At 46.2% G+C, this 27,500-nt stretch overlaps 1 protein-coding gene across 5 annotated transcripts in view; it reads left to right on the top strand.

Moving 5' to 3' along the window:
- The window catches only part of LOC147422848 (diacylglycerol kinase 1-like), an 87,294-nt gene extending 61,891 nt beyond the window's left edge, over positions 1-25,403 (top strand). For all 5 annotated transcript variants that reach the window (XM_086503833.1, XM_086503834.1, XM_086503832.1 and 2 more), the window contains 4 exons: positions 23,783-23,860; positions 23,959-24,046; positions 24,217-24,333; positions 24,926-25,403. In XM_086503833.1, coding sequence (XP_086359959.1) covers positions 23,783-23,860; positions 23,959-24,046; positions 24,217-24,333; positions 24,926-25,279 — 637 coding nt within the window. In that variant the 3' untranslated portion in view covers positions 25,280-25,403. The remainder of the gene's footprint in view (positions 1-23,782; positions 23,861-23,958; positions 24,047-24,216; positions 24,334-24,925) is intronic.
- The last annotated feature ends 2,097 nt before the right edge of the window (positions 25,404-27,500 follow it).

Here is a 27,500-nt window from a genome sequence, read left to right as displayed (position 1 = left end):
TAAATGTGCCAAGTGGCACCTTCTGGTGCACTTGCCTCATGCAACAAGAAGTGGCGCTGAATTTAGGCGGGGGAGAGCCTCATTTTCAGATTTGTCACAGGCTAAGAGCTATGGAGTGCTTGCTTTCCCTCTTATGCACAGTGCGGTGCCAGGAGTGATGCCCTGCACGCTACGCACTGCCTTCTGTCTCCCCTTTGGCAGTATGTTATGCCCCACTAGTGGGCTCTTCATTTGACCAATGTACAGTTGTGTGGGTTCATGCGCGATTGTCGAGGCAAGAGCCTCTTGCACAGGTATTGGATTAGCTAGCGGCTAATCCCCCCGCAGGTACAGGTGAATTCGGAGAGGTTTCACGCTAGAAATCTCGTCCGATTCAAAGGGCAAGTAGCCCTACAGGTGCGGGAGCTCGAGGACTTGCTACGGATGCGACCGGCATGCAGAACGGAGCCCAAAACAGTAAATTACAGCCTGCTGTGTATTTTTGCAGGTTTAGGGTTTTGGCCCTAAACGGACCCTAATACCCCCAGGAGGTTCGGGGACGCGAGGGGACCGTTGTATAACCGTTGTATAGGTGATCTGGCGCATTTTCAGGGCTGAAAACAGAGAATTCAGTGTGCTGCAGATTCTCGCCAGGTTTTGCAAAGCGCCCGTATGCGTCGGGAAGGTCAGTCAATGCGTGGGAATACTGACTGTGAAGGGTTCTAGTACAGTTATGCTGCCGAAATCAAGCCAGAACAGTCAAAATTCAGCCAAGGTTGTGCGGGGCAGCTTGGAAAGAACCACAACGTTTATTCCCTCTTTTAAAGAATAAAGAAATACCGAAAGGGGCGCCTAAGTTAGGGGCCAATTTGGTGTCGGTCTTCTCATACAGGTGCATTCTAGCATCTGTATCCCATTCCCCTCTCTTGTGTCACTATAGCGCAGGTATAATAGACGACTAATAATGGGTGAAAGCTAAATCAAGGTTTGAAGTAAAGTCTACCGCCCTTTTTGGATTGAACAGGCCGGTTACATGGTTCCATCGACGGGATTAAATCACTTTTTCCCATAGAAGTGAGCCTTGGTCAGTTTTGGGCTTGAAGACACAGGGGATCATAGACCAGACACAGGAAATTGCAATTATGGCTGGCAGACCAGATGATGTGAGTGAAGAGGTTTTCTCTTCACAGGGTCAACAGACACATGAAGTGGGTGAGTCCTCAAGACCACCACAGACAGATGATGATATATTCTGGACCCAGTTGGCTACTGCTGTGGCTATGTTCACACAAGTAATGCAGAATCCGAGGTTTTTAGCCTTTCTGCAACCTCCTGTTCCGTCTCAGCAAGTTGGGTCACTGGATCATATTCAAAAGCCTGTTAAGGCTCCAGCACAGGTGATTCATACCGCACAGTCAATGGAAACACCTGTACACTTGACGGAGAACATGCAGTCTCCACAACCTATGCCTAAGGTGCAAGAACAGGTGGCTGAGATGCCAGTCTTTGAAGCTATACCAGTTCAGCCCGCCACCTTTCAGCAGCCTATAGCTGGTTCTAATGGGCAGGGAAGCAACCTACAGGCTATGCAACAGGTCTTCCCACCACCTTCAGTACACCCTGGCTATTTTGGAGGTAGATCGGTATTCCAGAGCGTGGCTGGTTATGCACCTGGAAATCAGTTTTACACGCCAGGAACAGTGTTTGGGAGTGCTCAAACGATGATGCCTAACCCCATGTATAGTGTCATGGGTATGCAACCAGGGTTTCAGAGCACTCAGGGCCAATTTGGGATGCCATAGGCAAATTTTGGTATGGCTGGAATTACAAATCAGCAGCCAAATATGGCATTTCCAGGTCAAGTTAATAGCAGCCAAGGAACACAGATGAACCCTAATAGTGTTCCCATGTTTCAGTCACTTCCATATGACAATTTGACGCCGCTGGAGAGGCCAACTCCGTACAAAGAAGGTGACAAAGGTGTGTCTTTCACGACCTTTACAGGGTTTGATGACAGGAAGAAGGCTCTCTCATTCCTCCAACAGTTTGACAAGGCCTATGCAGGGGGAAACTTTACAGAGGCTTCAAAGGTCCGTAAGGCAGCCACTTTCTTGACAGGGAATGCGGGACAATGGTGGACAACTTTACTGATTCAAGGGCAAGCTCCGTCCACATGGATTTACTTCAAGCAGATTTTTGCAGCAGCATGGTTATTTGATGACTTTGAAGCGGATGTCATGACAGAATGGCACCAGCTTAATGCTGCCACTTGCAGGAATCTGGATGATTACAATCGGAAGTTTTGGAAAGCTCTACTTCCAGTAACTTCCTATAGGTTTGTGCCATTGACAGAACAGATTGAAAAATACTGTTGTGGCCTACCTAAAGGATTGAGAAAGTACTGTACGAAGACAAAAGTCACTACTTTGACGCAGCTTATTGAGGTAGCAAACACTGGCAATGGTTTGCTCAAGGGAGAAGATTGTGAATTTAACACTGGCATCAAGGCAGGATCAGGCAAGAAAAATTCAGCCAAGAAGCACGTTCCCAATGAGGCTCCTAAAGGGACTCAGAAGTCAGCCAACGCAGGGAAAGATAAAGCTACGGCTGAATCAGAAAAGGGACCAGCAAAGAAATGGAAAAGACGTTTTCCTCGCAAGTCAGAAGAGCAAAAGAAGGTCCTGAGGACAGAGAACAAATGCTTTATATGTGAGCAGCCTGGCCACATTGCTTACAACTGTCCTACAAAGAAAAGGCCAGCTGATTCTGAAGACAAGGAGGACAGGAAAGGAAAGAAGCCCATGGCTGGTCTAGTGCCAGATATGGTGGGCGACAAGCCAAATTCAGATGCAAGTGAGCTTTGCAGAGCATGGGGAAAGGTCAGGGATCAAACAGTGCTTATCTTCTTTGATCCAGGTGCCAAAGCCAACTTCATTTCCCCAGAATTGGCTTCAAAGTTGGGAATCAGGCCTGAAGAGATGGGGTATACAGCAGAGGCAGGTTTGGCATGTCCTGGCCATACAGAGACTGTGACGCCCATCATTGGAAAGTTGCGTCTACATATCCAGTCCTATGTATATGCTGAAGAATTTTACATCATGCCACTGGACGGATGTGATGTGTTGTTAGGTATTCCTTGGTTGTTTCGTGTACAGGGAGGGAATCATGGATGCCTACAACAAAAAGATCACTGTACAGAGCAGGGGAAAGACTCACATTCTGGATGTAAAGCTTAAAGGGGAGTCTATTCCCACTGTATCAGCTTTTGCTATTACTTCTGTAATGAAAAAGCATCTTTCTACGTACTTGGTTTTTGCACGTGAAGTGTCAGATTGTGATGAATCAAATTTATCTGTGCTAGATAAAGAAAGGTCAATGTTTTTACAACAGTATAGTGACTGTTTCTCCGATTCATTACCATCTCAATTACCGCCAGAGAGACCCGAGGACCATGCGATAGATTTGGTGCCAGGCAGTAGCCCACCAAATAAGCCTCCGTACAGTGTTAGTGCGGCTCAACAGAAAGAGATAATGGGCCAAGTACAGGAGTTGTTAGAAAAGAGACTGATTCAGCCCAGTTCATCTCCATTCTGTTCTCTAGTGTTGTTGGTGCAGAAAAAGGATGGCTCATGGCGTATGTGCATCGACTACCGTGCACTGAACAAGAATACCATCAAGAATAGGTTCCCTATACCTAGAATTGATGATATTATGGACAAATTAGAAGGAGCAGCTATGTTTAGCAGGATAGATCTAAAGAGTGGGTACCATCAGATCCGCATTAGATCAGAGGATGTGCACAAGACTGCTTTTAGAACGACGTTTGGCCTTTACGAATTTTTAGTGATGCCCTTTGGTCATACAAATGCTCCTGCTACGTTCAATAGGATGATGGACATAATTTTCCGTCCACACCAGCAGTTCGTTGGTACATTCTTTGATGACATGATAGTCTACTCAAAGAATGAAGAGGAGCATAGGCATCACTTGGCCATTGTGTTCAAAGAGCTACGCAGTCATAGGTTGCTCATCAATGCAAAGAAAAGTGAGTTTTTTCTGGAAGAGATTCACTTTCTGGGACACATTGTCTCAAAGGATGGTGTCAGAATGGATCCTGCAAAAGTTGAAGCGATCAAGTCATGGCCAGATTTGAAGACGGTGCATGATGTCCGAAGTTTCTTGGGATTATGCTCCTATTACAGAAGGTTTATCCAAAATTTCACTGAGATTGCTTCACCTTTACATGCTCTTCAAAAGAAGGCAGTCACTTTTAGATGGACACAGAAAGAGATTTCAACTTTTAATCTCTTAAAGGAAAAGATGACTTCAGATCCAGTCATTGTGTTGCCAGATCTTAGGAAGTCATTTGTGGTCCAATGTGATGCCTGCGGTAGTAGCATTGGTGCAGTGCTAATGCAAGATGGCAGGGTGCAAGTCTATGAGAAAGAGTTACTGGTTGTGATTCATGCGCTCTTAAGTTGGAAACACTACCTGCTAGGTGCAGATTTCGTTGTCCAAATGGACCATCAGACCTTGCGGTACTTCTTGACACAAACAAAGTTATCTGAGAAGCATATGCGATGGGCAAATATCTTGTCCATGTTCCATTTTTAGATCGTGCATGTGGAAGGCAAGAAGAACGTTGTGGCTGATGCCTTGTCAAGGAAGCCACAAATTTCAGCTGTGTCAATTCCTTATCATCATGAACTTGATGATATGAGAGAACAGTATGCAAATGATGAAGATTTTGCAAGGGTCTTCGAGCAGCTAATGGATGGACAACGTCATGAACACTATCTTCTTAAAGACGGGTTCATGATGATGCATGGCAGATTGTGTGTCACAAAGCCATTGCGAGGCAAAGTTATGGAAGAGAGTCATGTCCCACCGTATGCAGGGCATCGTGGTATCGATGCTACAGTTAAAGCGGTTGAGACATTCTTCTACTGGCCTACATTGAGAAGAGATGTGGATGCCTTTGTGCGAGAATGCCTAATATGACAAAAGGTCAAGTTTGACAGGCAAAACGCACCAGGGTTATTGCAACCACTACCTATTCCAGATAAACCATGGGAAAGTATTGCTATGGATTTTATCTTTGATCTTCCAAGAACGCAGACAGGAAACGATGGTATTTGGACCATTATTTGCAGATTCAGCAAACAGGCTCATTTTATTCCTGTCAGGAAGAAGATAAAGCCAGATCAGATGGCACGCTTGTTTATGAGCAATATTTTCAAGTATCATGGCACGCCACAGTCGATTGTTAGCGACCGTGATCCACGCATGACAAGTTTGTTCTGGAGAGGCTTGTTTGAGAATATGGGCACCACGCTCAAATTCTCTTCGTCATTTCATCCTCAAACAGATGGGCAGTCAGAAGAGGCAAATTCTACTGTCCTAGATCTGCTGAAGTGCTATGTGTCAGAGCATAAAGGAAAGTGGGAGCAGTATTTGCCATTGGTGGAGTATGCATACAATAATACAGTGCATTCATCAACTGGCAAGGCACCCTTTGAGATAGTTGAAGGTGGCAAGAAAGTTTCTCCCATATTGCATACAAAGGACAAGATATTTGAAGCAGATAAGTATGTTCAGGACATGGATGAAATGTACAAGAACGTCAAAGTGGCCTTAGAAAGGACTCTGGCAAAGCAAAAGAAAGCAGCTGATCGTCACCGTCGTGAAGTGGTATATTCACTTGGTGATTGGGTGCTTTTACGCTTTGAAAAGGCAAGGTTAAAGAAGATGAAGGGCAAGGAAAGATTGTTTCCAAAGCTCAACATGCGTTACTATGGGCCTTTTCAAGTGTGCGACATAATCAGTGATGTTGCATATAGGCTGAAATTGCCTGACAGTTGGAAGATTCACAATGCGTTTCATGTGAGTCTTCTCAGACCCTATGTGGGTGATGTGCCAGAAGATATGCCAGCTGAAGATCAGCCGGAAGTCAAGGAACTTGACGAGATCTTGGTCCCGGAACAGATTTTGGCACACAAAGAAAGGAAAGTGAAAGGCAAGGTTGCTAGGCGTTACTTGGTAAAGTTCAGAAACTATCCACCAATGGATGCTAAGTGGATGGAAGAAGGTGAACTTGCAGAGTCACCAACTGTGTTATCACTTTACTTGGAAGCCTTCGATTTGCAACCTACCTTGACCCCTTGAGTTTCAAAGCTAAATGGATTGTCAGTGTGACAATGGCTTTCAAAACAAATGATGTACATGGTATTTAAAGTGAGCTCAAATCAAATACCTGTTACATGAATGTTAGAGCTGTACAGATTGTCAGTTTGGCAATTGCTCTTATGGAATGTCCAAAAGTTTGGTTAGTGCTATAGAAGTGAGTATTTCTTGTCAGTTTGTCAAGGATACAGTGATTGCTTCTATTAAAGAGTACATGTGTAACTGCATTCTTAAACTGTCGGTTTGGGTATGCTCGAAAGTGTTACGGGATCCAACGTGTACTATAAGACAGTGGCAAAATGTGCAGCTACCATTTTGTCATTGGAAAGTTAGTGACTCAAAGCAATGGCACAGTGCGAAGCTACCACTATGTCATTGGGACAGGGTTCACACGCAGGCAATACATGAGTCGACGAGGTGTTGAATACACCAGGGTTGACAATGAGCATGTATGTGTCGTATATATGTCGACAGGTGTTGAATACATCAGTGTTGACAGTAAGCATGTACGACATAGATGCAAACGAGGACGTTTGAGATTTCAAGAGGGGGGTATGTCACCAGCGTGTGACTACTATCTATCCTTTTTGTTGATTTCTTTCTTATTATCTATTTACTTTCACTTTTTGGAAACACCCCTCGGGAAATCTAACTGCCCTGCATTGCATAGCTAGTGTGGAACTGTCCAGAGGGAGTCCAGGCCTGAGGGCAAGAGAGCACTAAGGTTGGACAAGGACTATGGTTAGCCAAGTGGGGTCATTGACTAGCCAAAGTGGAATCCTTTGCTACAGAGGCTACATTTCAGTTCTGGATGTGGCCACAGTGTACAAAGAGGGTCGGATGACCTAGAAAGATACAATGGCAGCATCTCCTAAAATTTAGGGAACTGCTATTTTGGGACCTGAAAATGTGTTGACGTCATTACCTCCGGAATGACAAGGGGAACATTTTCTTACTCTGTCGTGAAGTCAACTGGGCAACCGGTTGGGATATTTTTAGACGGCAACCCCGAAACGGGAAAATGCTTATAAATGTGCCAAGTGGCACCTTCTGGTGCACTTGCCTCATGCAACAAGAAGTGGCGCTGAATTTAGGCGGGGGAGAGCCTCATTTTCAGATTTGTCACAGGCTAAGAGCTATGGAGTGCTTGCTTTCCCTCTTATGCATAGTGCGGTGCCAGGAGTGATGCCCTGCACGCTACGCACTGCCTTCTGTCTCCCCTTTGGCAGTATGTTATGCCCCACTAGTGGGCTCTTCATTTGACCAATGTACAATTGTGTGGGTTCATGCGCGATTGCCGAGGCAAGAGCCTCTTGCACAGGTATTGGATTAGCTAGCGGCTAATCCCCCCACAGGTACAGGTGAATTCGGAGAGGTTTCACGCCAGAAATCTCGTCCGATTCAAAGGGCAAGTAGCCCTACAGGTGCGGGAGCTTGAGGACTTGCTACGGATGCAACTGGCATGCGGAACGGAGCCCAAAACAGTAAATTACAGCCTGCTGTGTATTTTTGCAGGTTTAGGGTTCTGGCCCTAAACAGACCCTAATACCCCCAGGAGGTTCGGGGACGCGAGGGGACCGTTGTACAGGTGATCTGGCGCATTTTCAGGGCTGAAAACAGAGAATTCAGCGTGTTGCAGATTCTCGCCAGGTTTTGCAAAGCGCCCGAATGTATCGGGAAGGTCAGTCAATGCGTGGGAATACTGACTGTGAAGGGTTCTAGTACAGTTATGCTGCCGAAATCAAGCCAGAACAGTCAAAATTCAGCCAAGGTTGTGCGGGGCAGCTTGGAAAGAACCACAGTGTTTATTCCCTCTCTTAAAGAATAAAGAAATACCGAAAGGGGCGCCTAAGTTAGGGGCCAATCTGGTGTCGGTCTTCTCATACGGGTGCATTCTAGCATCTGTATCCCATTCCCCTCTCTTGTGTCACTATAGCGCAGGTATAATAGACGACTAATAATGGGTGAAAGCTAAATCAAGGTTTGAAGTAAAGTCTACCGCCCTTTTTGGATTGAACAGGCCGGTTACACCCCCTCACCCCTTTCCTTCACAAAGCTACCAAGCTCTCAAGCTCTCTCTTGCTCTCAAGTTGAATCAACTTCTCAAGGCTCTCTCTCTTGCTCTCAAGCTCTCAAGGTATAATAGACGGCTAATAATGGGTGAAAGCTAAATCAAGGTTTGAAGTAAAGTCTACCGCCCTTTTTGGATTGAACAGGCCGGTTACACCCCCTCACCCCTTTTCTTCACAAAGCTACCAAGCTCTCAAGCTCTCTCTTGCTCTCAAGTTGAATCTACTTCTCAAGGCTCTCTCTCTTGCTCTCAAGCTCTCAAGCCTCAAGCCTGCAAGGCTCTCAAGCTCTCTCTTGCTCTCAAGGCTTCAAGGCTCAAGCTCTCTCTCCCTTGGGCTCGACTCTCAACTTCTCAAGAAGTGAAGCCTCGCTCAAGCTCTCTATCACGATTTTCAAGCTTCTTCATCCATCATTCCATGGCCTCTTCCTCTCGTACAACCCCCTCCGTTCATGCGGGCAACACTCAAAAGGCGAAGGAATGGTCGTGGTGGGATGAAGTGACCTTAGAAGGCACCTTGTCGGCAGCGGGAGGTTCTTGTGCATGGGCATGCAAGTTATGCTCTTACATGCGGAAAGGGTGGCATGACAAAGTGAGGGCACACTTTATTCGAGTGCTGGGACATGAGGTGAGATTTTGCTCCAACGTAACCATCGAGAAGATGAAGGAGCTCGAGGAAAAGGATCAGCAATTCAACCTTAAAGCCAAGCCCGCACGCAAAGGTATCGACCCAAAGACCCTCATTTTCCCTTCTTCTCTACCTAGTGCCGGTGCCGTTGGATCTTCATCGGGTCCGATTCGTCGTCAGAGGATCCTTGCCACCTCTTGGGACCCAGAGAAGGAGGAGGTGGATGCGGTTGTGGGTCGATTCTTCTATCACGACCATATTCTATTTGTCGCGGTGAGGTATTTTTTATGATTTATCAATCTTCTCTCTCATTTTCGATGTTATCGTCATTTCCGCGTTTTTGATACTAACCTCTTCTATGTTTGAACTTTGATTGAAATAGGTCGGAGTATTGGAAAGTTATGGTGCAACGGATAGGAGAGTATGGCACCGGCTATGTGCCCCCATTTTCAGAGGCTCTCCTAACCACTTTGCTCGATCGAGAGAAGGCTATCGTGGAGCAAGCAATACTCAAAATTCAACGGCTTTGGGCAAAACATAGCGTTTCTCTCATTGCCGACAGGTAAAGCGATACAAGGAAGAGATCTATTCATGGCCTCGTCGCATACTCGAGTGGAGAGGTATACTTTGTGCACTCTCATGATGCCATCGAGAGTGGCAAGTCCGCCGATGTCAACCATCGGTGAGCAATACGTGGTGGCCTTTGTCACAGATGGAGGAAGCATCAAACAAGGCAGCAACAACTATTATAGAGTGCCACTATTCGCATGTGACAGTGTGCTTTTGCATGGCAACACTGTTTGAATAATCTTCCAAAAGATATCGCCAAGCCAGATCGGATCCCTCCAGTCATTGCTGATGTAGTGAAGATTGTTACTTTCATCGACAATCACAACCTTGTTCGGAGTGAGTATCTCAAGAGGTCGGGCGGCAAAGTGCTTCTAAAGTATTGAGACACCCGCTTCGCATTCAACTTTCTTCTTGTGTCAAAATGTCAAAATGCGGTCCGACAGGTCTTCATCAGTGATGAGTTCACCACCTTCCCCTATGCACAGCTGCAGAGATTTTGTGCAAGGATAAGGCTTAGGATCTTGAGTTTTGGAAGGAGCTCAAGAGTCTAGACGCACAGGTAGAATCGATGGTTCATTTGCTTCGAGTTCTGGATGGCATGGATCCTTGCATTGGCAAGATTTATGAGGCAATGGACCGCATGATCGAGCAGCTTCAGCCGAACGCAGAGCGATATGAGGAGATCCATGCGCTTTGCAGCTCGAGGTAAAATTCATATGCCTCTCCTTTACACGGGGCAGCGTACATGGTGGATCCAGAGTTCCAATGTAAGGTGCAAAGCAAGAGACAGATAGAGAAGTCATGAACCAATTTACAGAGATCTTAAACAAGTTGGTTCTAGACAGAGATGTGCGACGCATTGTCAGAGATCAGTTGAGACAATACACAGAGATGCGGGGATCATTTGGCAGTCCACTTCTTCAGATGGATCGCAGGAGGATAGGTTCAATGCTATGGTGGGAGGACTATGGCTATGATGGCCCTGAGCTTGAGAGATTGGCGATTCATATTCTCAGCCAATCAGTTAGTACCTCATGCTTGGAGCGATTGTGGAGTACCTTTAGCCACATTGCTTCCAAGAAGAGGAACCGGCTTGGAGTGGAGAAGAAAAATGGTCTTGTCTTTGTCAGCGCAAATTTGAAAATGCTTTGTAAGAGTACATGCAAACAGATAGATCCTTTTACACAGTGGAAGATGGAGCAAGAGGCTCCTCAGGCAGGTGGAGATGCACAGCCACCGACACTAGGTACTTCATCCATGGCTGAGATCGAGCCGGACCTAGAGCTTGATGATGAGGAATGGAAGGATGTGCATGATTTACAGCCGGCTACTACGAATTGGGAGGCCTCTCAGGCTAGTGGCTCTTGAGTCTTAAGTCTTGAGGCTCGAGAGTTGCGACTTTAGGACTTTCATTATCCTTACCTTTTTGTATGGCTGCTTGAGCCTTGCCCTCTTTGACATTTGTAGCTACTAGCATCTTTATGGTATTCGTTACCTTCAGTTTTTTGGTATGTGGTCACTGGTTTGGCCCCCTTGTAGTATCGACTCTCATTATGGTATATGTCACCTTTGGTTTTTTTGTAGCGCCTTGGCGGGCCTTGTTAGCCAGAATTAAGCGAAAAATGCTATCTCTGAGTTCTACTCTTGCGATTATTTGAGAGCTCTAATCTGTCATTACATGTGTTATTGTGTATGGGAATTGTGTTTGTTCAATGTTGTATATGTACCATCATCCATGACCGCGGCGCCCCATATCCCAATCAAGTCATAATAAGGTCGAATGGTCTTCGAATCGTGTTTTTTGTGGGTATTAGAGTCAAAAGGACTCTAGTACTAGTTGTATTCAAACACATAACGCTAAAAATAGCATTATTTGGTTGTTTTTTTAGCCTCCCTTTCCACGCCGTTCCCGTTCTGGAACCCTTCCCATTCCCTCGTTTCGAAGGGAGGCCCGTCGCCGTTCACGTTCCGCGTTATGGGTAACTATGACTTGGAGGGCCAGGAGGCAAACCTTCACAGGTGTGAGCTGGCTCTTGAGACCTTTTGGTTTGCATCTGGCGCACTGATCAACTGGAGAAAGACAGTAGGTTTCTCGGTTGGTAGTGCTCCTACGCGTGATTGGCTGCTAGGTAAGGGTTTTAGATGGATTTCCCTAGGGACTGTAGTTCGATACTTGTGCTGTCTGGTTGGCTTGGACTTGTCACCTGAGCAGCAAATTGCTCCCCTCCTCCTGTCCATCAAGAGGAAGTTGTTAGAGTGGAGCTCCGCAGGACTTTCTCTGGCAGACAGAATTGTAGTGGCCAACAAGGTGTTGTTGGCTACTATGTGGTACATCACTTCTTGTTGGATCTTTTCGAGTTCCTGCATCAACCAGGTAGAGAGGCTGATCTGGAACTTCCTTTCATCAGGGCGCGGTACTCAGATAGCGCGGCACTCAGTACCTAGCGCGATTAAAAGAAGATTGGCGCAATCTCAAGCCGAATGGTACTCCAGTCATGTCTTTTTCTAACTGTGTTTTGCAGCTTGGCACCACCCAATTACGCAAATCGGATGCGAAGCGCAAAGAGGCTTTTATTTTCGGGTTGGACGACTATCAGGTTTGATATCGAAGTCTTCAATCCCGTAGATCTCAACAAGGCGGTAGCGATTGCTCTCACACAGGAGATGAAGCACAGCAAGGGAAAGCTTAAGGAGAACAAGACTTCTCAAAGTACCTCTCAGACTTCTCAGAACCCTCAGAACGGTAAGAATGGTAACCCTTCTAACCAATCTTCCTCTAGTCTCTCAGAAAAGAGCACTCACAATGAATGTAAGGGTAAAGCTAACACAATTGCTAAACCTAAGCTCACCCCATATGAAAAAGCAGCAAAAGGAATTTTTGGAGGACACATCACGTCAGAAGAACAAGTCGTTTATTCTAAGGAAGGTGATATGCTTTTAGGCATTCGATGGTTTCGTGAACGTAGCCCTGTCACAAGGAGGTGTATTTTTCCTGTTGCCTTCGATAAATAAGTACTAGATAATTTTATGTATTTTTATTTTTACTTGTTTTTCCCGGAACCCTTGAAAAGGTGCAAGTGGACATTGCATGGCCAGTGTGAAACGGCTGCGGCCGAATAGGTTTCTCACATCGAGAGTCTGGGTCGGTCAGTTTGGGACTGGTCGGGCCAGTTAGCAGTGAATTCTGATGAGTATGGACGCCTGTGTGCGCCAAATGAAGTCTGGGCCACTCGGAAAGTCACTTATAACTTTATAAGTCAGTGGGAACTAGGGAATTAACTCAAAGGGGCAAACTGGACACTTGGCAGGAGGAGAGCAGCCTGCAGGCGTCCATTTGAGGCTGGGGGCTGGAATTTTCACTAATAAATGACCTACAGTGTGTGTGAGAGTAGTGGGTGCAGGTCTACAGCTTTAGTGGAAAGCTTGTCTTCTCCTCTGTCTCATGTAGCGCGATGATTTGCTCTCGTGCATCTCTCTCCCCCCTTTGGCACATATGGTAATGCCCCACTAGTTCGGCTACTCACAGTTCTGGGGGTTATGCACGTTTGCCAAGGCAAGAGCCTTGTGAACAGGAACCGGATTAGCTAATTGCTAACCCCCCACAGGTTCACACAGTTCCATTGCGAAAGATTACGAGTTCGGAGAGTTTTCTCGCGTGAAAATTCGTCCAATTCATAGGGCAACTGTCCCATTGTGTGCGGGAGCCCTTGGGAGACGCGTAGGCATGTTCGCTCCGCTAAAAATGATCCAAAACAGGGAATTACAGCCTGCTTTGTTTTTCTGCAGGTTTAGGGTTTTGCATCTAAACTGCAAGGGAACACTGGGGGAGCCTCGTGAGAGCCTTGGGATGCGTGTACAGGCTTTTGGGCACCTGGCGGTGAAAAACAGGGAATTACAGCCCGCTGAATTTCTGTGACAGCTCACCAAAAAGCTTCCAGATAGCAAGGGAATCCATCCTAGATAGGTGCTTTTGACCTTCAGGGGTTTTTGCGCCGTTATGCTACCAAAATCAGGTTGAAAACCTGTGTTTTCAGCCCTCGCCAGGTTTGGACAGCTTCGTGAAAGCTTGTGCTAAGTGGTCGGATCGTCTACCGTAATTTGAATAAAGAAATACCGAAAGGGGCGCCAGTCTTTGGGGCCTACAGGGTGTGAGTCTTGTGTGCGCAGTGACATTCTAGTCGCTGGACGCAACTGTGTTCTCTTCCCTTCTCAATGCTTTGTGTAAAGTTAACAGGTAATTGAAATAGTACCGTCCTCTACGTTGTACAATGCCTTGATATATTGTTCATTGTTCAACAAGCGTCCTTCCGCAGGAAATTTGTAGTATCTCCTCTTTCAGGATGTGGTATGCTTCTAGGCATTCGATGGTTTCGTGAGCATAACCCTCTCATTGATTGGGCGGAAAATACTTTCACTTTTAATGCCAAAAGTAACTCTCCCATTGTCATTCGTGGGGAGGAAGTTGTTCATTCTTCATCTCTCATTTCTAATGTGCAGGCGAAGATTGAAAAGAATTAGGAGAAGGAGACTCTCTTAGTCTTTTCTACTCCAATGCACGAGACACAAGGAAGATTTGCATGATAAAGATGTGTTTGTTCACAAGGATGATAGTTTAGTTAATGCTTTTTCTAGCGAAGCTAACCTCATTGCAAAATGCTAGGTGGTGCAGCAAACTGGAAACGCTAGATGGTCTGCTGGAAACTGCTAACGCCAAGCTGATTTGCAAACTGCAAAACGCTGGGGCTGATCTGCAAATTGCAATTGCTGAAAACGTTGATGTAGTCTTGATGGGTGAAAAACGCTAAGTGCGAGAACTTGGTTCCCTTCTGCCTCTTCTGCCAGAAAGTGCTAGCGCTAGCTTTTCTTATATATTGACTTACCAGAATTGCCCTACCCAGTTTCCCAACAAAGTCACTTATTAATAATAAGTGAAAAATGGCTAAATTACGGAAAATGGGTTTTGTGCACTGTAAAATGCTCATGATGGCTACTGACTGTAATGTTGATGATCATGCTGTGTGCAACCAGAGGATATGCAACTACTTTAAGTGCCTGGACATGCACGGCCTGCGAACAGACTCACAAAGGTGCCAAAACACTTCCCAAGCTGACCTGAACCCTGGACATGAAGTAGCTTGTCGACATACACATAGGGTTAGATGTGCACGTGACAGTCAGAGGATTGCTTCCAGGGGAGGAGCCCTGAAAGGAGTTTTTGCTTTAGGGGCTTAGTGCTAGAGTGCCTCAGGCAGGAGGCCCCTGGCGACCTTCGATGAGATGGATTTTTATAGAGATGCGTAGAGTTGGCCCGAGCAGAAGACTGGAGGACCGTTTTGCTGTGAGTCTGCTCCGCTCCTAGGAGCAGTTGCAAAGAGGCCTGGAGTAGCATCAGCCTACTTGCACGGAGGAGCGCCTGAGATAGCCCCTTGGTTGGTAGTAGGCCTCATGTTTCTTGGGGTCCCATGGCAGAGGGTCCAGCACGCACTTTAGGTGACTGGCTACAGTTCTCAGGCTTGTCAGAGAAGCTTCAAAGCATCCAGCTACAGGACATGAGAGGGGTGCAAAGCATGTGTTAGGACATCACAGAGGCAGTACCAGCTGAGTGGCTCACACCTCTCGAGTTAGCAGCGCCCAGATGGATGGGAGCCTTCACGTGATTGGAGGTTCTCATCGCAGTTCGGGCTTGCTCAGAGACTGTACTCTCCCTGTTTTTCGAGTTACAGGGTGAGGGTCATTTACATTGAGTTTCAGTAGAGGCCCCACATGTGGTAGAGTGCTGTTTTCAGAGGATCCGAGTTGTGGGCATCTGTGGGAGGACTTGTGTCATAGATCCTGACCTAACAGCTCTTGAGACTGGCCACTGCTGGAGGCTGTGAGCTTGGGAGAGTTGTCCAGTGGCACGAGTGCAGTGGGATCCTGGAGGGACCCTTTCTCCTCAGTCGACCATCCAAGTGTCTCTTTCTTTCAGTACACTGTTCGACTGGGACGTCACATACTGGCAGCACAGAGAGAGGCTCGTCCTGTTGCAACACCTCATTGGCAGGAGGAGGGTCCCACAGCTGAGTTCTTGTGCAGACAGTCGCGGCGAGTCACTTTGTTCGAGTGGCTGGTTGCACATCGAGCTACAGCAATTGGGAGCAACCGAGCTACAACAATTGGGAGCTGGCTTGTACATAGTGGTCTCTCAGCAGCATGCGCTGTGACCATCCTGTGGAGAGTCAATGTCATTGTCTTTGGGACTGTCCTTTGGCACAACAGGTTTGGCTTCTTGTCCTTCGGCTAATGCCAGCTCTTTCCACGGCACGACAGCACATGTCACAAACTGGTGACGTGGCTGTTGGCTGCTCATTACACACACACACACACACTCTTGCTGCTGAGAGACAATCTTGCTCGCTGCAATGTTGACGTGGCAGCCAGAATTTGCGGCGCAATTTATAGAATGCTGACGTGGTAGCGGCGTACGGAAAAGCGGGACAGCTTTTGGGCCAGCGTTTTGCTACGCAAGAGAATTAGAGAGAGAGAGCTCTTTTGCTTTATTTCTGCAAAGCTTGTAAGAGAGAGAGCTTTATTTTTAAAAGGCTTTTTGAAACAGCTTTTTGGGGCTCTGCTTTTGGCATCCCTTGTAAACTCTTTGAATAAGTGGGCAGGCCTCCCACTCTGCAGAGCATCTAGGTGCAGAGTCTGAGAGAGAGAGAGCCTCCCACTCACTTATACTTTTGCAACAGATTAATACAAAAAGAAATACCGAAAGGGGCGCCAATATTTGGGGCCAAAATCTCTAGGCACGGAACTCTGCCGGGACAGTGTCGAATCAATTGTGAATTGTTTTCAAGTATATTCTTGTGGTTTCGCGGTAGAATCTTGACTTGGAGAGTCCTAAGTCTGTTACAGTACACTTGGGGGATAGCTGCTTGGTCCACTCTCATGGGCCCGACACTTCAGTTTGAGCTATCCTGATACAGGGGGGCGGACCTACACTCCAGCCTGCTGCAAAGCTTACTCCACAGGAGTGGTGCAGTGAGAGAGAGGAGTGTTGGGAGCTCATTTGCGGCCTGACACTCTGGTTCATGTGGCGGGCCCGTTGTTTCCGCATCTTTGAGGCTCGCCCTCTACCATCAGTAGAGACAGTTCGAGATCTTTGGCTAGAGCTGATCCATAATCTCAGAGTACAGTTTGAGAGACTCCAAGGCAGCTCGGACTGCATGCGGAGGTGTAGAGAGGCTTTCCTTCGACTCTGGTGCCCCGGACCTTTCTTCACTATGGTCCAAGGTGTGCTCAGATGGCACTACCGTCCACTTGTGTGGCTTTTCCCTCCTCCCATCTCTTGATTTAGCTCCATTGTACATATGTTGTTTTTTCATTGGGAGAGTCTCCTCCTCGTGACTGTTGTAGCCCTCTCTAGTAGAGGTGGTTGTAGCCCTATGGGGAGTTTCATGAACTAATAGAAGGATCTTTTTCTCCCGAAAAAAAAAAAGATAACTTAGCCCTAGAGTGATGGGCGTATATACAATGCCCGGGGGAAGGAACCTGCTAGTGAGGGAAAAAATGCACTGGTGGTCCCAAGTGTGTGCGCACACATCACTACCACATGTATATGGTAACATTGGCTACTATGTGGTACGTTATGTCTTACCGGAATTTTTTGAGCTCTTGTATTAGCCAGTTGGAGAGGTTGATCAAGAACTTTTTATGGTCAGGACGAGATACACAGCCGGCTCGGGCCAAATTCCTGTGGCATGTCATCACTTTACCTTGCTCTTAGGGAGGGTTTGGGGATCATTGACCCAGCACGACAGAGTAGAGCCCTCCTTGGGAAGCTTGTGATTAAAAGTCTTGTTCCAAGAGAGGAGCTCTGGAAGGAGCTGATGCCACATTGGATTTGTGCGCGAGGTCCTCAGATGGGTGGCCCTTGGAGCCCTTCCATATGGTGGATTTTCATTGAGATGCACAGAGTAGGGTTGAGCTGGGAGGACCGCTTTGCAGCGAGCCTACTCAGGGCCTGGGAGCAGCTGCGGGGTGGCCTTGAGCAACATCAACCCACATGCATTGAGGGGCGCTTGAGACATGTGGTTGGTAGGAGACCACATGTTTCTTGGGGTCCCATGGCAGAGGGGCCAGCGCTGTTTCTTGGGGATTGGCTGCAGCTTATACGACTTTCTTAGGAGATCCACAACATCCAGCTGTGGGGCATGAGGGGGGCACAAAGCATGTGTCAGGATATTGCAGAGACTACCGGCGGAATGGCTCACCCCTCTAGAGTCGACAGCTCCCCGTTAGGTTCAGGGAGAGGGTCGTCTTCATAGCGTCACTGTTGAGGTACCAAAGGTGATTGAGTGCTGTTTTTAGAGGATTCGAGTGGTGGGAATCAGTGGGAGGACTTGTGTCATGGACCCCGACATTACCGACCTGGAGTTAGGACACTGGTGGCTCTGGGCTTGGGAGAGTCGCCCTTTGACACAACTGCAGTGGGACCTAGGGGAGTGGTTTTGGCGAGAACCCTTTGCTTCAACGAATTACTCGGGGACCCCCTTTTTCTGGTTCACAGCTCGACTGGGCTGACACATAGTGACAACACAGAGAGATGCTCATCCTGCAGCAACAACTCATTGATAGGATGGGACATCAGATAGTCGAGGAGAGTCGCCATGTTTCAGTGGCTTGTTGCACACCGATCTATTGCAGTTGGGAGTTGGTTGGTGCACAACGGCTTCTCGACAGTTTGTGCTGCTTGTGATTACCTACCTGAGACTCAACGTCACTATCTATGGGATTGCCCAACAGAACAACAAGTTTGGCTACGAATTCTTCGGCTGATGTCTGCACTGTCTACAGCCAATCAGTACACCTGGGGGGTTGCAGCGTGGTCCACACTCACGGGTCTTGCACTCCGTTTTGAGATGGCTTCAGTTAGCAAGACAATAGTGATCGAAGAGGGCCGGCCTACACTCCAGCCTGCTACACAACTTATCCCTTAGGAGTGGAGCAGTGAGAGTGGTGTTAGGAGCTCATTAGGGGCATGAAACTGTGGTTCATATGGCGAGCCCGATGTTTTCGCATCTTCGAGGCTCGCCCCATTCCTTATGCAGAGACTCCTGATATCTGACTGGAGCTAGTCCATACACTTAGGGGCCAGTTTGAGAGACTTCAGGGTAACTCTGACCGCATGCGGGAGTTCCACGAGGCCTCTTGCGTCTTTGGTGCCCAGGGCCCTTCTTCACCATGGTTCAGTGTGGTTGTTTCCTCCCTCCATTTCTTGATCTAACCCTCATTGTGCATATCTTGTTTTTTTCATTGGGTAAGTCTCCCCACATGCTAATGTAGCCCCCTCTAGTAGGGGCAGAGTGTAGCCCTTTGGTGGGCAGTTTTTTAACTAATGGAAAGATCTTTTCTTGGCCAAAAAAAAGTACTTGTAATCATCCACCAACAACATGAAGTAAAGAGCTCTTCCCAAAGATGGAGTATGCATAGGTCCGCAAAGGTCGGTGTGAACCAACTTCAAAGCCGCAGTAGCTCGGTGTGTAGAGGGCTTTTGAATAGCCTCTCTATGTTGCTTTCCACATGCAAATAATGCATTTCCCATGCTTACTCCCAACATTTTGGTAAACCTTTAATCAATTGTTCAAGAAAAGCACAACAAAGAGCATCAATGCTTAAATGACCAAACCGATATTGCCATAAATCACTTGTGGGAGTACCGATCATTGAAGAAAGAGCGCTCCAACATGCTCCCTTTGACCTCCTTACTGGAGTCTTGATCCCAAATGGACATTACATTCTCTGTGAAAATCTTCTCCATGCCTAACTTGCACACCTCGTGCATAGACACGTTTGGATGGTGTGCTTTAGCCCACAATGGAGTAAGTATCTTGGCGGATGTTCTTCTTTAGCCATTTCGGTGGTTGCTTCGTCTTTCAAATTTGTGGTGTGACGGTTGCTCTTTCTAGTGCAGCCGAGCAGTAGCTCCTATGCCTTCTCTTCCAGATTGATCCGTGGAGACTGTACTATTCAAGACACACCTATGTTTTTGCTGCAATTCAGCCTTACGTTTTTGCTATAGATCAGCCCAAGTGTTTTTCATGGGCAAGCAGCCTTACACATGCATTGTGATCATGCAGTGGTACAGTTTCTCATATGAGATCTAGATCCAGATCTAGCCAGGAGGAGGTAAACTAGATCTATGTTTTGAGAGCAAGTTGGAGGTGGTACCCATGTGGAGACTGTGTTTATGGTCCCGTGTGCAGGAGCAGTTAGCAGTGTCAATTGTAGTTGCAACTGTGTGTACGTCGGATCTATCCATTGGGCAGGTCAGTTCTATGCCGGATCACCCTTGGTCACTCGTATGAGTAGCTTGTTATTAGCATGGAGAGCCTTTCCCAGATCTATCCTATATCCCCCCCCCCCCCCCCCCCCCCCCCCTCTCTCTCTCTCTCTCTACAGTTAGCTCTACAGGGGGACACTTCATGCTGGTATGCACAGATGACTTCATGGTTTCAGACGCATGGCTTCACCATGGACAGGTTGCCCCCTTTCCAGTATTCTCTTCAGGCACCCTCGCTGTCTCTTACACGGGTGGAGATCACTAGACTCATTCGTCAGGACCTGATCCAGCTCGACACCAGGAGGACATGGATAGAGCCGCCTCAGGAGTTGAGCACGAAGATGGCTTTCTATAGAGAGCATCTTCTCCACCTCACAGGAGATGGGTTTGTGATTCGACCCAGCTACATGGACACACATATGTCTCATGGTTTGCGTTGTGCCATTGGTCAGATACGCACATCCTCACATCAGCTCGAGATTGAGACCGGTAGATTCAGAGGGATACCAGCAGACAGCAGGATATGCCGATTATGCCAGAGAGAGCCAGAGACAGAGTTGCACTACATATGTCATTGCACAGTGTTCTATGAGATACGGGGGCGTTTCCACTGCTTATTCAGAGAGGGTTTTGGTCCTCTATCTAGGGTCATGAGTTATGAGGATCAGAGATGTCTTGGACTATATCTACTTGAGTTACACAGGTATAGAGACACTTTACTGGGGAGAGCTAGAGAGAGGCAGTCCCAGAGACACATTACAGATTTCTTTTCACTAGATATGGGACAGCCAGAGGAGCAGCCACCACTGCAGAGCTCGTCCCACACTCATTCGACCACTACTGGCACTCTCATCGACCGAGCATTGGAGCTACAGAGATACAGACGACCGCGACTGAGGAGAGGAGCTACACAGCATCGACGGAGACTACAACAGAAGATTCGAGCCATACTCTCTCGACATCCAGAGTGCAGATGAGGATGGATCCTCACCATTTCTTCCATCTTTGTTTCACACACTGTTACATCCAGTTTACCGGGTACCTATTGTATCAGCTGCTACACCCACGTAGTTTTAGATTGTAGTAGTAGTAGTAGTATTTTGTTCCACTTCTAGTTCTTTTCTAGTTCTTTTGTACCCAGACATGGTATTAGATTCACTATTTTGTAACTGATTGGTCTCATAGGTCATTTTGGCCTTTTGAAGACGTTAATATAACATTTCATTTCATTTCATTTCTCTCTCTCTCTCTCTCTCTCTCTCTCTCTCTCTCTCTCTCTCTCTCTCTCTCTCTCTCTCTCTCTCTCATTCTTAGATATCTTGTCTTTTTCTACCTTAGTGATATCTCTTCTCCACAAGTACCTTGTTCATGTAGGTGTTCTAGATCGGAGTCGAGGTGTCCATCGGATCACGAGCCAGTTCTGTCTCATTGCATCTTCCACTGCCTCCTTTGACAGTTTCGGTTTTTCGCAACGACAACTTAGAGGAGGTGTATGTGGAGTAACCTCCCATTGTTCTTGGATCGAGATTTCAGTGACATGGTTTATAGGTCGTGGAAGTCTCTATGGCTTGAAGCACCTCGGTTGTGGTACTAGAAGATAGACTCTTTCTTTCTATGACACTCCTTATGACATTATTTTGCAGAGTCAGATTTGTATATTTATAGTGAGGGAGGTTTGGTGACTCTTGTAATCCTCTATGTGGACAATCTTGTGATTATAGGTAGCCATGTTGAGCACATCCGCAGTATTATGGAGACCTTGGCTAAGGAGTTTGGGATGACAGATCTTGGCTTGCTTGATTACTTTCTTGGATTGGAGATATGGCAGACAGAGGGGGGTATATTTCTCTCTGTGCAACGCTATGTCCAGAGTTGGTACGACTCATATCTCATCTCCTATGGATCCCAATCTGAAGTTGTCTCAGTATGACCCTTAGATGATCGGAAGCTGGTTGGTTCTTTGGATTCTCAACGCCTGGTTTGATGCCAGTTTCCCTGTGGGACTTCTCAGCTCTTTCATGCAGAGACCTACCAAGTCACATACAGAGCAGACTCTTTGGACTCTACGGTATTTAAAGACGACCAAGTCATTAGGAATTTATTATATGACTGGAGGTACGAACTCCATGATCACTCTTCAAGGATGGAGTGATTCACATTGGGTTGGAGATCTAGATGGACGACGGTCAACTACAGGTTACACCTTTTCTTTTGGCTCGGGAGTAGTTTCATGGAGCATTTAGAAACAACCTACAATTGCCTTATCTTCCACAGAGGCAGAGTATAGGGCTGTTTGCAGTGCTACATGTGAGTCTACATGTGAGTGTGTGTGGTTATGACGAGGCTACTTTTGGAGATTGGATTTCCCCAGCGGACGACCATTATGTACTCTGACAACCAGAGTTGTATAACCATTGCGAGAAACCCCGCGTTCCTTGCTTGGACCAAGCATATAGAGATACAATACCATTTTGATTGTGAGAAGACCAAGGATGGCTCTATTTGACTAGAATACGTTTTGACGTTAGATAACCCTACTGATATCTTCACCAAAGCTCTTCCACAAGCGACATTATTCTCTCATGCCAGCTCCCTTGGACTTGTTTCCCATTCAGGAGATCAGCTCCCTTGGACTTGTTTCCCATTCAGGAGATCGGAGAGGGGGTGTTAAGAGTTCAGATTTCTGTTTGGTGGTGGCTCCACATATCTATAGGAGTAGGATTAGGGAGTGAGGGATTTTTTGTGGATGTGCCCGGCCGTATCTGAGGTAGACGTACTTTTTCTTTTCGGTGCATTCCACTGTTTTGCCCACCTGATAGGCTGGCATGAGACGGGATCCCATTCCTAGGTTTTCCTTGGGTCAAAGGCTCTAGTGCTTTGCAGTTGTGCTACTAAATGTGTGCACCAGGTCGAATTTTTTAGCATTTAGGTCACATTTACCAAGTCTACGACAGGCTGAGGATAACAATAGATGTTGGCCCACAGTGTTGTTTCATACGTGCCCACAATACTGACCCAGAAGTACAGGTGCACCCTTGGTGGTGTATTGTTCCATTTGGCTAGAGCCACTATAGTGGTCCACTGGGCCACGCCTTGGTACCTTGGCCCACTAGTCCACCTGGTGTGTTGTAGTAGGTACGGTACACTTTTGCTCCATCTACCCCTTGTGTACACTAAGTGCACTTGGGTCCACCGATATAAGGCGCGACCCCTTGAGGAGGTAAAGTGGGTACACCTTGGTACATTGGATAGACCTTGGTCCACGGGTACTTGGGTTGCTGGTCGGACCACTTCTAGCTACCTCTGCACCTCCCTCTGCAAGATCGAGTCACCGTCATGGTGAGCTGACTCCCATGAAAGAAGAAGATGGTCCCTAGGACATTACGCAACAGGAGCAGAAGATTGAACAACTGCACATAGCCCAGCTTCGGCCTTTAGAAGATTTTATTCTTTCTTTCATTCACTTTTGCTTTGAAGAGCATTATGTTACTGAAGCCCGGAGGCAAAAAATATAACCAAATAGGCCCAATTACAAGGTATGCTGAGAGTGGAAAAACCATGCAAGGAACACAAACTATAGGGGGAAAGCCACTAGTGATACACATTTACGAAAAAGAGGTTACAATTAAAGAACCACCAGCAACTCTTGTGGGACTCAGGTGGCTCCCCTTAGCACAGTGTGATTGGCTGTTGAGCTGTCGTATGGACTTCTGGAAATGCTGTTACATTAATTTCCAGAACCTGCATGCTGTGAATCTGTTTTAAGCTACTAGAAACGCTTAGTGAAGAGATGCGTTTTTGAGGGAAGTGGGTAAGAGGATCGAGCTGTGTCTGCCTGATATGAAACTGCTGTGAGTTAAACCTCATTAGTCATTTCCTTTCAAGATTAGAATGTGTGATCTATGGGCAGTGTACTTGCCTTTTCCAGTAAAGGAGGGCATACCAGTACTGTTTAGACTCTTCTTTAATTGTCCTCTACTGATAATATGATGTCAAGGTAAACTAGACTCTGATTCCATTTATTCTAATACAGAAATATCAACCAGCTAGGGTCAATCTACATCCAGAATAACAATGAACGAAAATGGAAGAAGTTAAGGATTTCAAAAAGGTAAAGAAGACGGGATTGCAGCTCTACTTTTTTGTCCTATTTTGTAACGCAAACACAGGTTTTACTCAAGTTTTGTAACCTCAAGCTGGTGGAAACAGAATCCGCTCTATCGTAATGCTGAATCTTCCCAGTTTCTCTGGAGGCCTTAATCCATGGGGGAATCCTAGCGACAGCAAATCAAGAGAGGTTGGTTACGTTTATCTAGATGAGGAAGTGGCAGAGGTTAACGATCAATGAAATTGTGATGCAATCTCAGCTGAGCAATTTGACAGTCTTGCTTAACTAGTTTTTGCTAAACGCGATTTCTGTTTGTCATGGCCTGTTGCTATAAGTAATTTCAAATTTCTGTACTTCAGAGGAAGCTTACTCCTGCGTATGTCAATGATGGACTCATTGAGCTTGTCGGGTTTCGGGATGGTTGGCACGGCTTTGCATTACTCACCCCAAATGGGCATGGCACAAGACTCGCACAGGTAAAGCAGTTGTGACTTCCTTTGACCCTCCCTGATATGTATATTGCTACAAAGCTCTCTGTGCCCAAAGTCTGATCCCAATGGATAACCCATCACACAAGTTCTATTCAAGTAGCTGGAATTATTATATCAACGAAAGGTTATTTAGATGCATGCATAGCTTCTGTTGGTACTGCTTTCTGGTTGCGTGAAAGTCTTTTCCATGTGCTGTATGGCATCGTGATCCCTCGTTAAGTAGCAAGTTCCCGCTAGTCATGATGCATCAATGTGAGAGATTTATTCTTCTTGGGGATGAAACTAACAGGCATGGGCTTGCATTGGCTTTATATATGAAATATCAGAGTGGATGGTATCGGAGTGATATTCCGGTCGTACATGAGTGTCTAGGTGATGTTTCCCTTCACAATGCAGCCAAGCTGATGGGTTTGATGTTATCATTTATGCCTGAAATCAAGCTCTGGGCTTGCATTGGCTATATATATGAAATAGCAGAGTAGATATTCCTGTTGTACATGAGTGTCTAGATGATGTTACCCTTCACAATGCAGCTAAGCTGATGGGTTTGATGTTATCATTTTATGCCTGAAATCAGGCTCATAAAGTACGGATAGAATTCAATCGAGATTCAGCAAATGAGACATATATGCGGATGGATGGAGAGCCTTGGTTGCAGCCACTACCTACTGATCAAACCAGCACTATTATCGAGATTACGCACCTGGGGCAGGCGGTGATGCTTACAACGGGAAATTGTATATCAGAGTGTGTCCCTCATGAGGCCGGAACGGTTGACTCAACTCTCGATCAACTTTGCAGCCCCTCTATGAAAATTGATGAGTCGGACCCCGTTGAGGCTTTTGAATCAGACAGTGGAAGCTCTAGCTCAGAGGAAAGTGAGCTCAGGAGGAAGTTTGGAGCCGCTGATACATTTAGGATGAGTTCCTGAATGTACCCTTCAAAAGAGTGTACTCATAATCCACATTGTATGTTCATGAGACTTGATACTTCACACACTTTATATACAAAAACTCATATTCTTTAATATTTGTCCAAGTTATGTGTTGAATGTTCATGAGGCTTAATACTACACACATTCTGTATAAAAAGGTTCTTACTCTTTTTTTGAAGTTATGCGTGTTTCTAGAAGCTATTTGAAGTATCGGTTCTTGGAGGTACTCCAAACATGGAGAGCAGGTGATGAATTGGGGTACCCCAAACAAGGAGCCAGAGTAATGAATCGGGGGGTGCTTAATGGTAGCTCAGAGTCCCGTATAAGCATTTCCTCTGCATGCGAGTGCACATGCGAAGTGGAATGTCGTTAAAGGGGTCTTTCGTGTGGAGGCTCTTTCATAGGCCCTCCGCAGTGGGCCTGTAGGGAAGCCCTCTTTAAAATTGACTCGGGAAACATGAGTCACAAGAACCATGTAAAGAGAAAGGCAGGTAACATCCAAGTAAGGCAAAGATTACCATTTTTGCATAGAAGACTCCGGTTGAATAAAATTTTCTGTAGAATTGGAGGGATTGTGCAGCGTCATTCCTCTTTGCATCTATGTGCTCTCTTTGTGCAATTGGATAAATAAAAACCACAAGAACCATGCATACAGAAAGGCAGATAACATCCAAATAAGGCAAAGATTACCATTTTTGCATAGAAGACTCCGGTTGAATAATTTTTTTTTCGTAGAATTGGAGGGATTGTGCAGCATCATTCCTCTTTGCATCTATCTGCTCTCTTTGTGCAATTGGATAATTAGAAAAGCTAACAGTTGTCTTCCTTCCATAAAAAGTCTAGAGTCTAGTGATCTTGCTTTTGGAATTGGACAAAATGTGAAAATTCACATCTCTCTCTACATCTATTTGTTGAACACCACGGTGCAGTTGATGAGGCATGTGCACCCGTATTTAGCATCAAAACACGCAAGTATATACATATGGCCAGGTTGTGGCACATGTTTGAGAGTTGCATTTAAAGGACCCTAATTCTCTATGAGAGAGGTAGCAACTGCAAGATTGACACATGGATAAGCAGCCCTTGACGGATTGGAGTAGGTGTGCTCACTCTTAAAATATTGTGAGCCTTGCACTAAGTCGTGGCTGTTTGATAGCGACATTCACCCTATTGTATGGGGCACAGAGTTGGGGAGATAGTCTTGACCATTACAATGAGTCTAGTCGAATGCATAATGGATGGACAACAATGGAGAGACTAATAGTCACTACAAGTGTTCAACATGATTTTGTATAAGATCAGTGTTGCATGCAATTGTCAAGAAATCTTTGGAGCTACACTAGTTGTCATCACTGGGCACTTATAGCATCATTATACTAAATGCATGGATTGAGAGAGATTCCACATCATTGTTTTGCTAGATTGGCCCTTGAGTCACCTTCATAGATAGCCATTGGGGGGCCTCTAGACTTTGGTAAGTGGGAATGTCGGCTTGGTTTTGGTTGCATGGCTTTACTATGGGTGCATTGTTACCAAATGAGTGAGCTCTATTGGTTTACTTATTCCTTTGCATTTATGCCATTTTTTCCCTTAATTCTTTTGTATTGGACATATGGCCAATGAAGGTGATGTAATTCTATGGTCTCATATGTCTTTCAAGCTTTTTGCAGAGATTAAAAATATCATTTCACTTCATTATTACATGGTGTTGCAAGCTCTTTGTCTCCGTTGGCTAATGGGTTGTCAAATTGTGAGAGAATGATATGCGTGAAACAACCCTCTTTAATGCGGGTGGTTTAGCACATATCATAGCATGCCTTGTTGATGGGTCAGGTTGTTTGCCTAGGTTATTGCCAGTGACTTGAACAATTGGAGAGAGAGAGAGAGAGAGAGAGAGAGAGAGAGAGAGAGAGAGGTTTGCAGTTGTCATTACTGCCACCTTTGGGAGAGCTTTGTGACACCTCAAGCATGCGCCTGCCCAACCCTTCCCTTGTCGGCCATCATTAATACAATTGAGTCTGTTGTTGCCCTTTAGCTTCAACACGTTCTTGCATCCTATTGATATCCTTTTTCCACTCTGCTTTCCAGCCTTATCAATTGACGGGACTCAAACGCTACCAAAATGTGGAAAACATTGAGTGCTACGACGAGTTGGCAGAGGATAAACAAGTTGGCACTGAGGGCGGTTGAGTGATCGATTGGGGTGATAATGAGCTAG

The sequence above is a fragment of the Adiantum capillus-veneris genome, chromosome 27 (assembly GCF_014529385.1).
Source record: "Adiantum capillus-veneris isolate H3 chromosome 27, ASM1452938v2, whole genome shotgun sequence".
Lineage (NCBI taxonomy): Eukaryota > Viridiplantae > Streptophyta > Polypodiopsida > Polypodiales > Pteridaceae > Adiantum > Adiantum capillus-veneris.
This window is presented reverse-complemented; position numbering and strand designations above follow the sequence as displayed.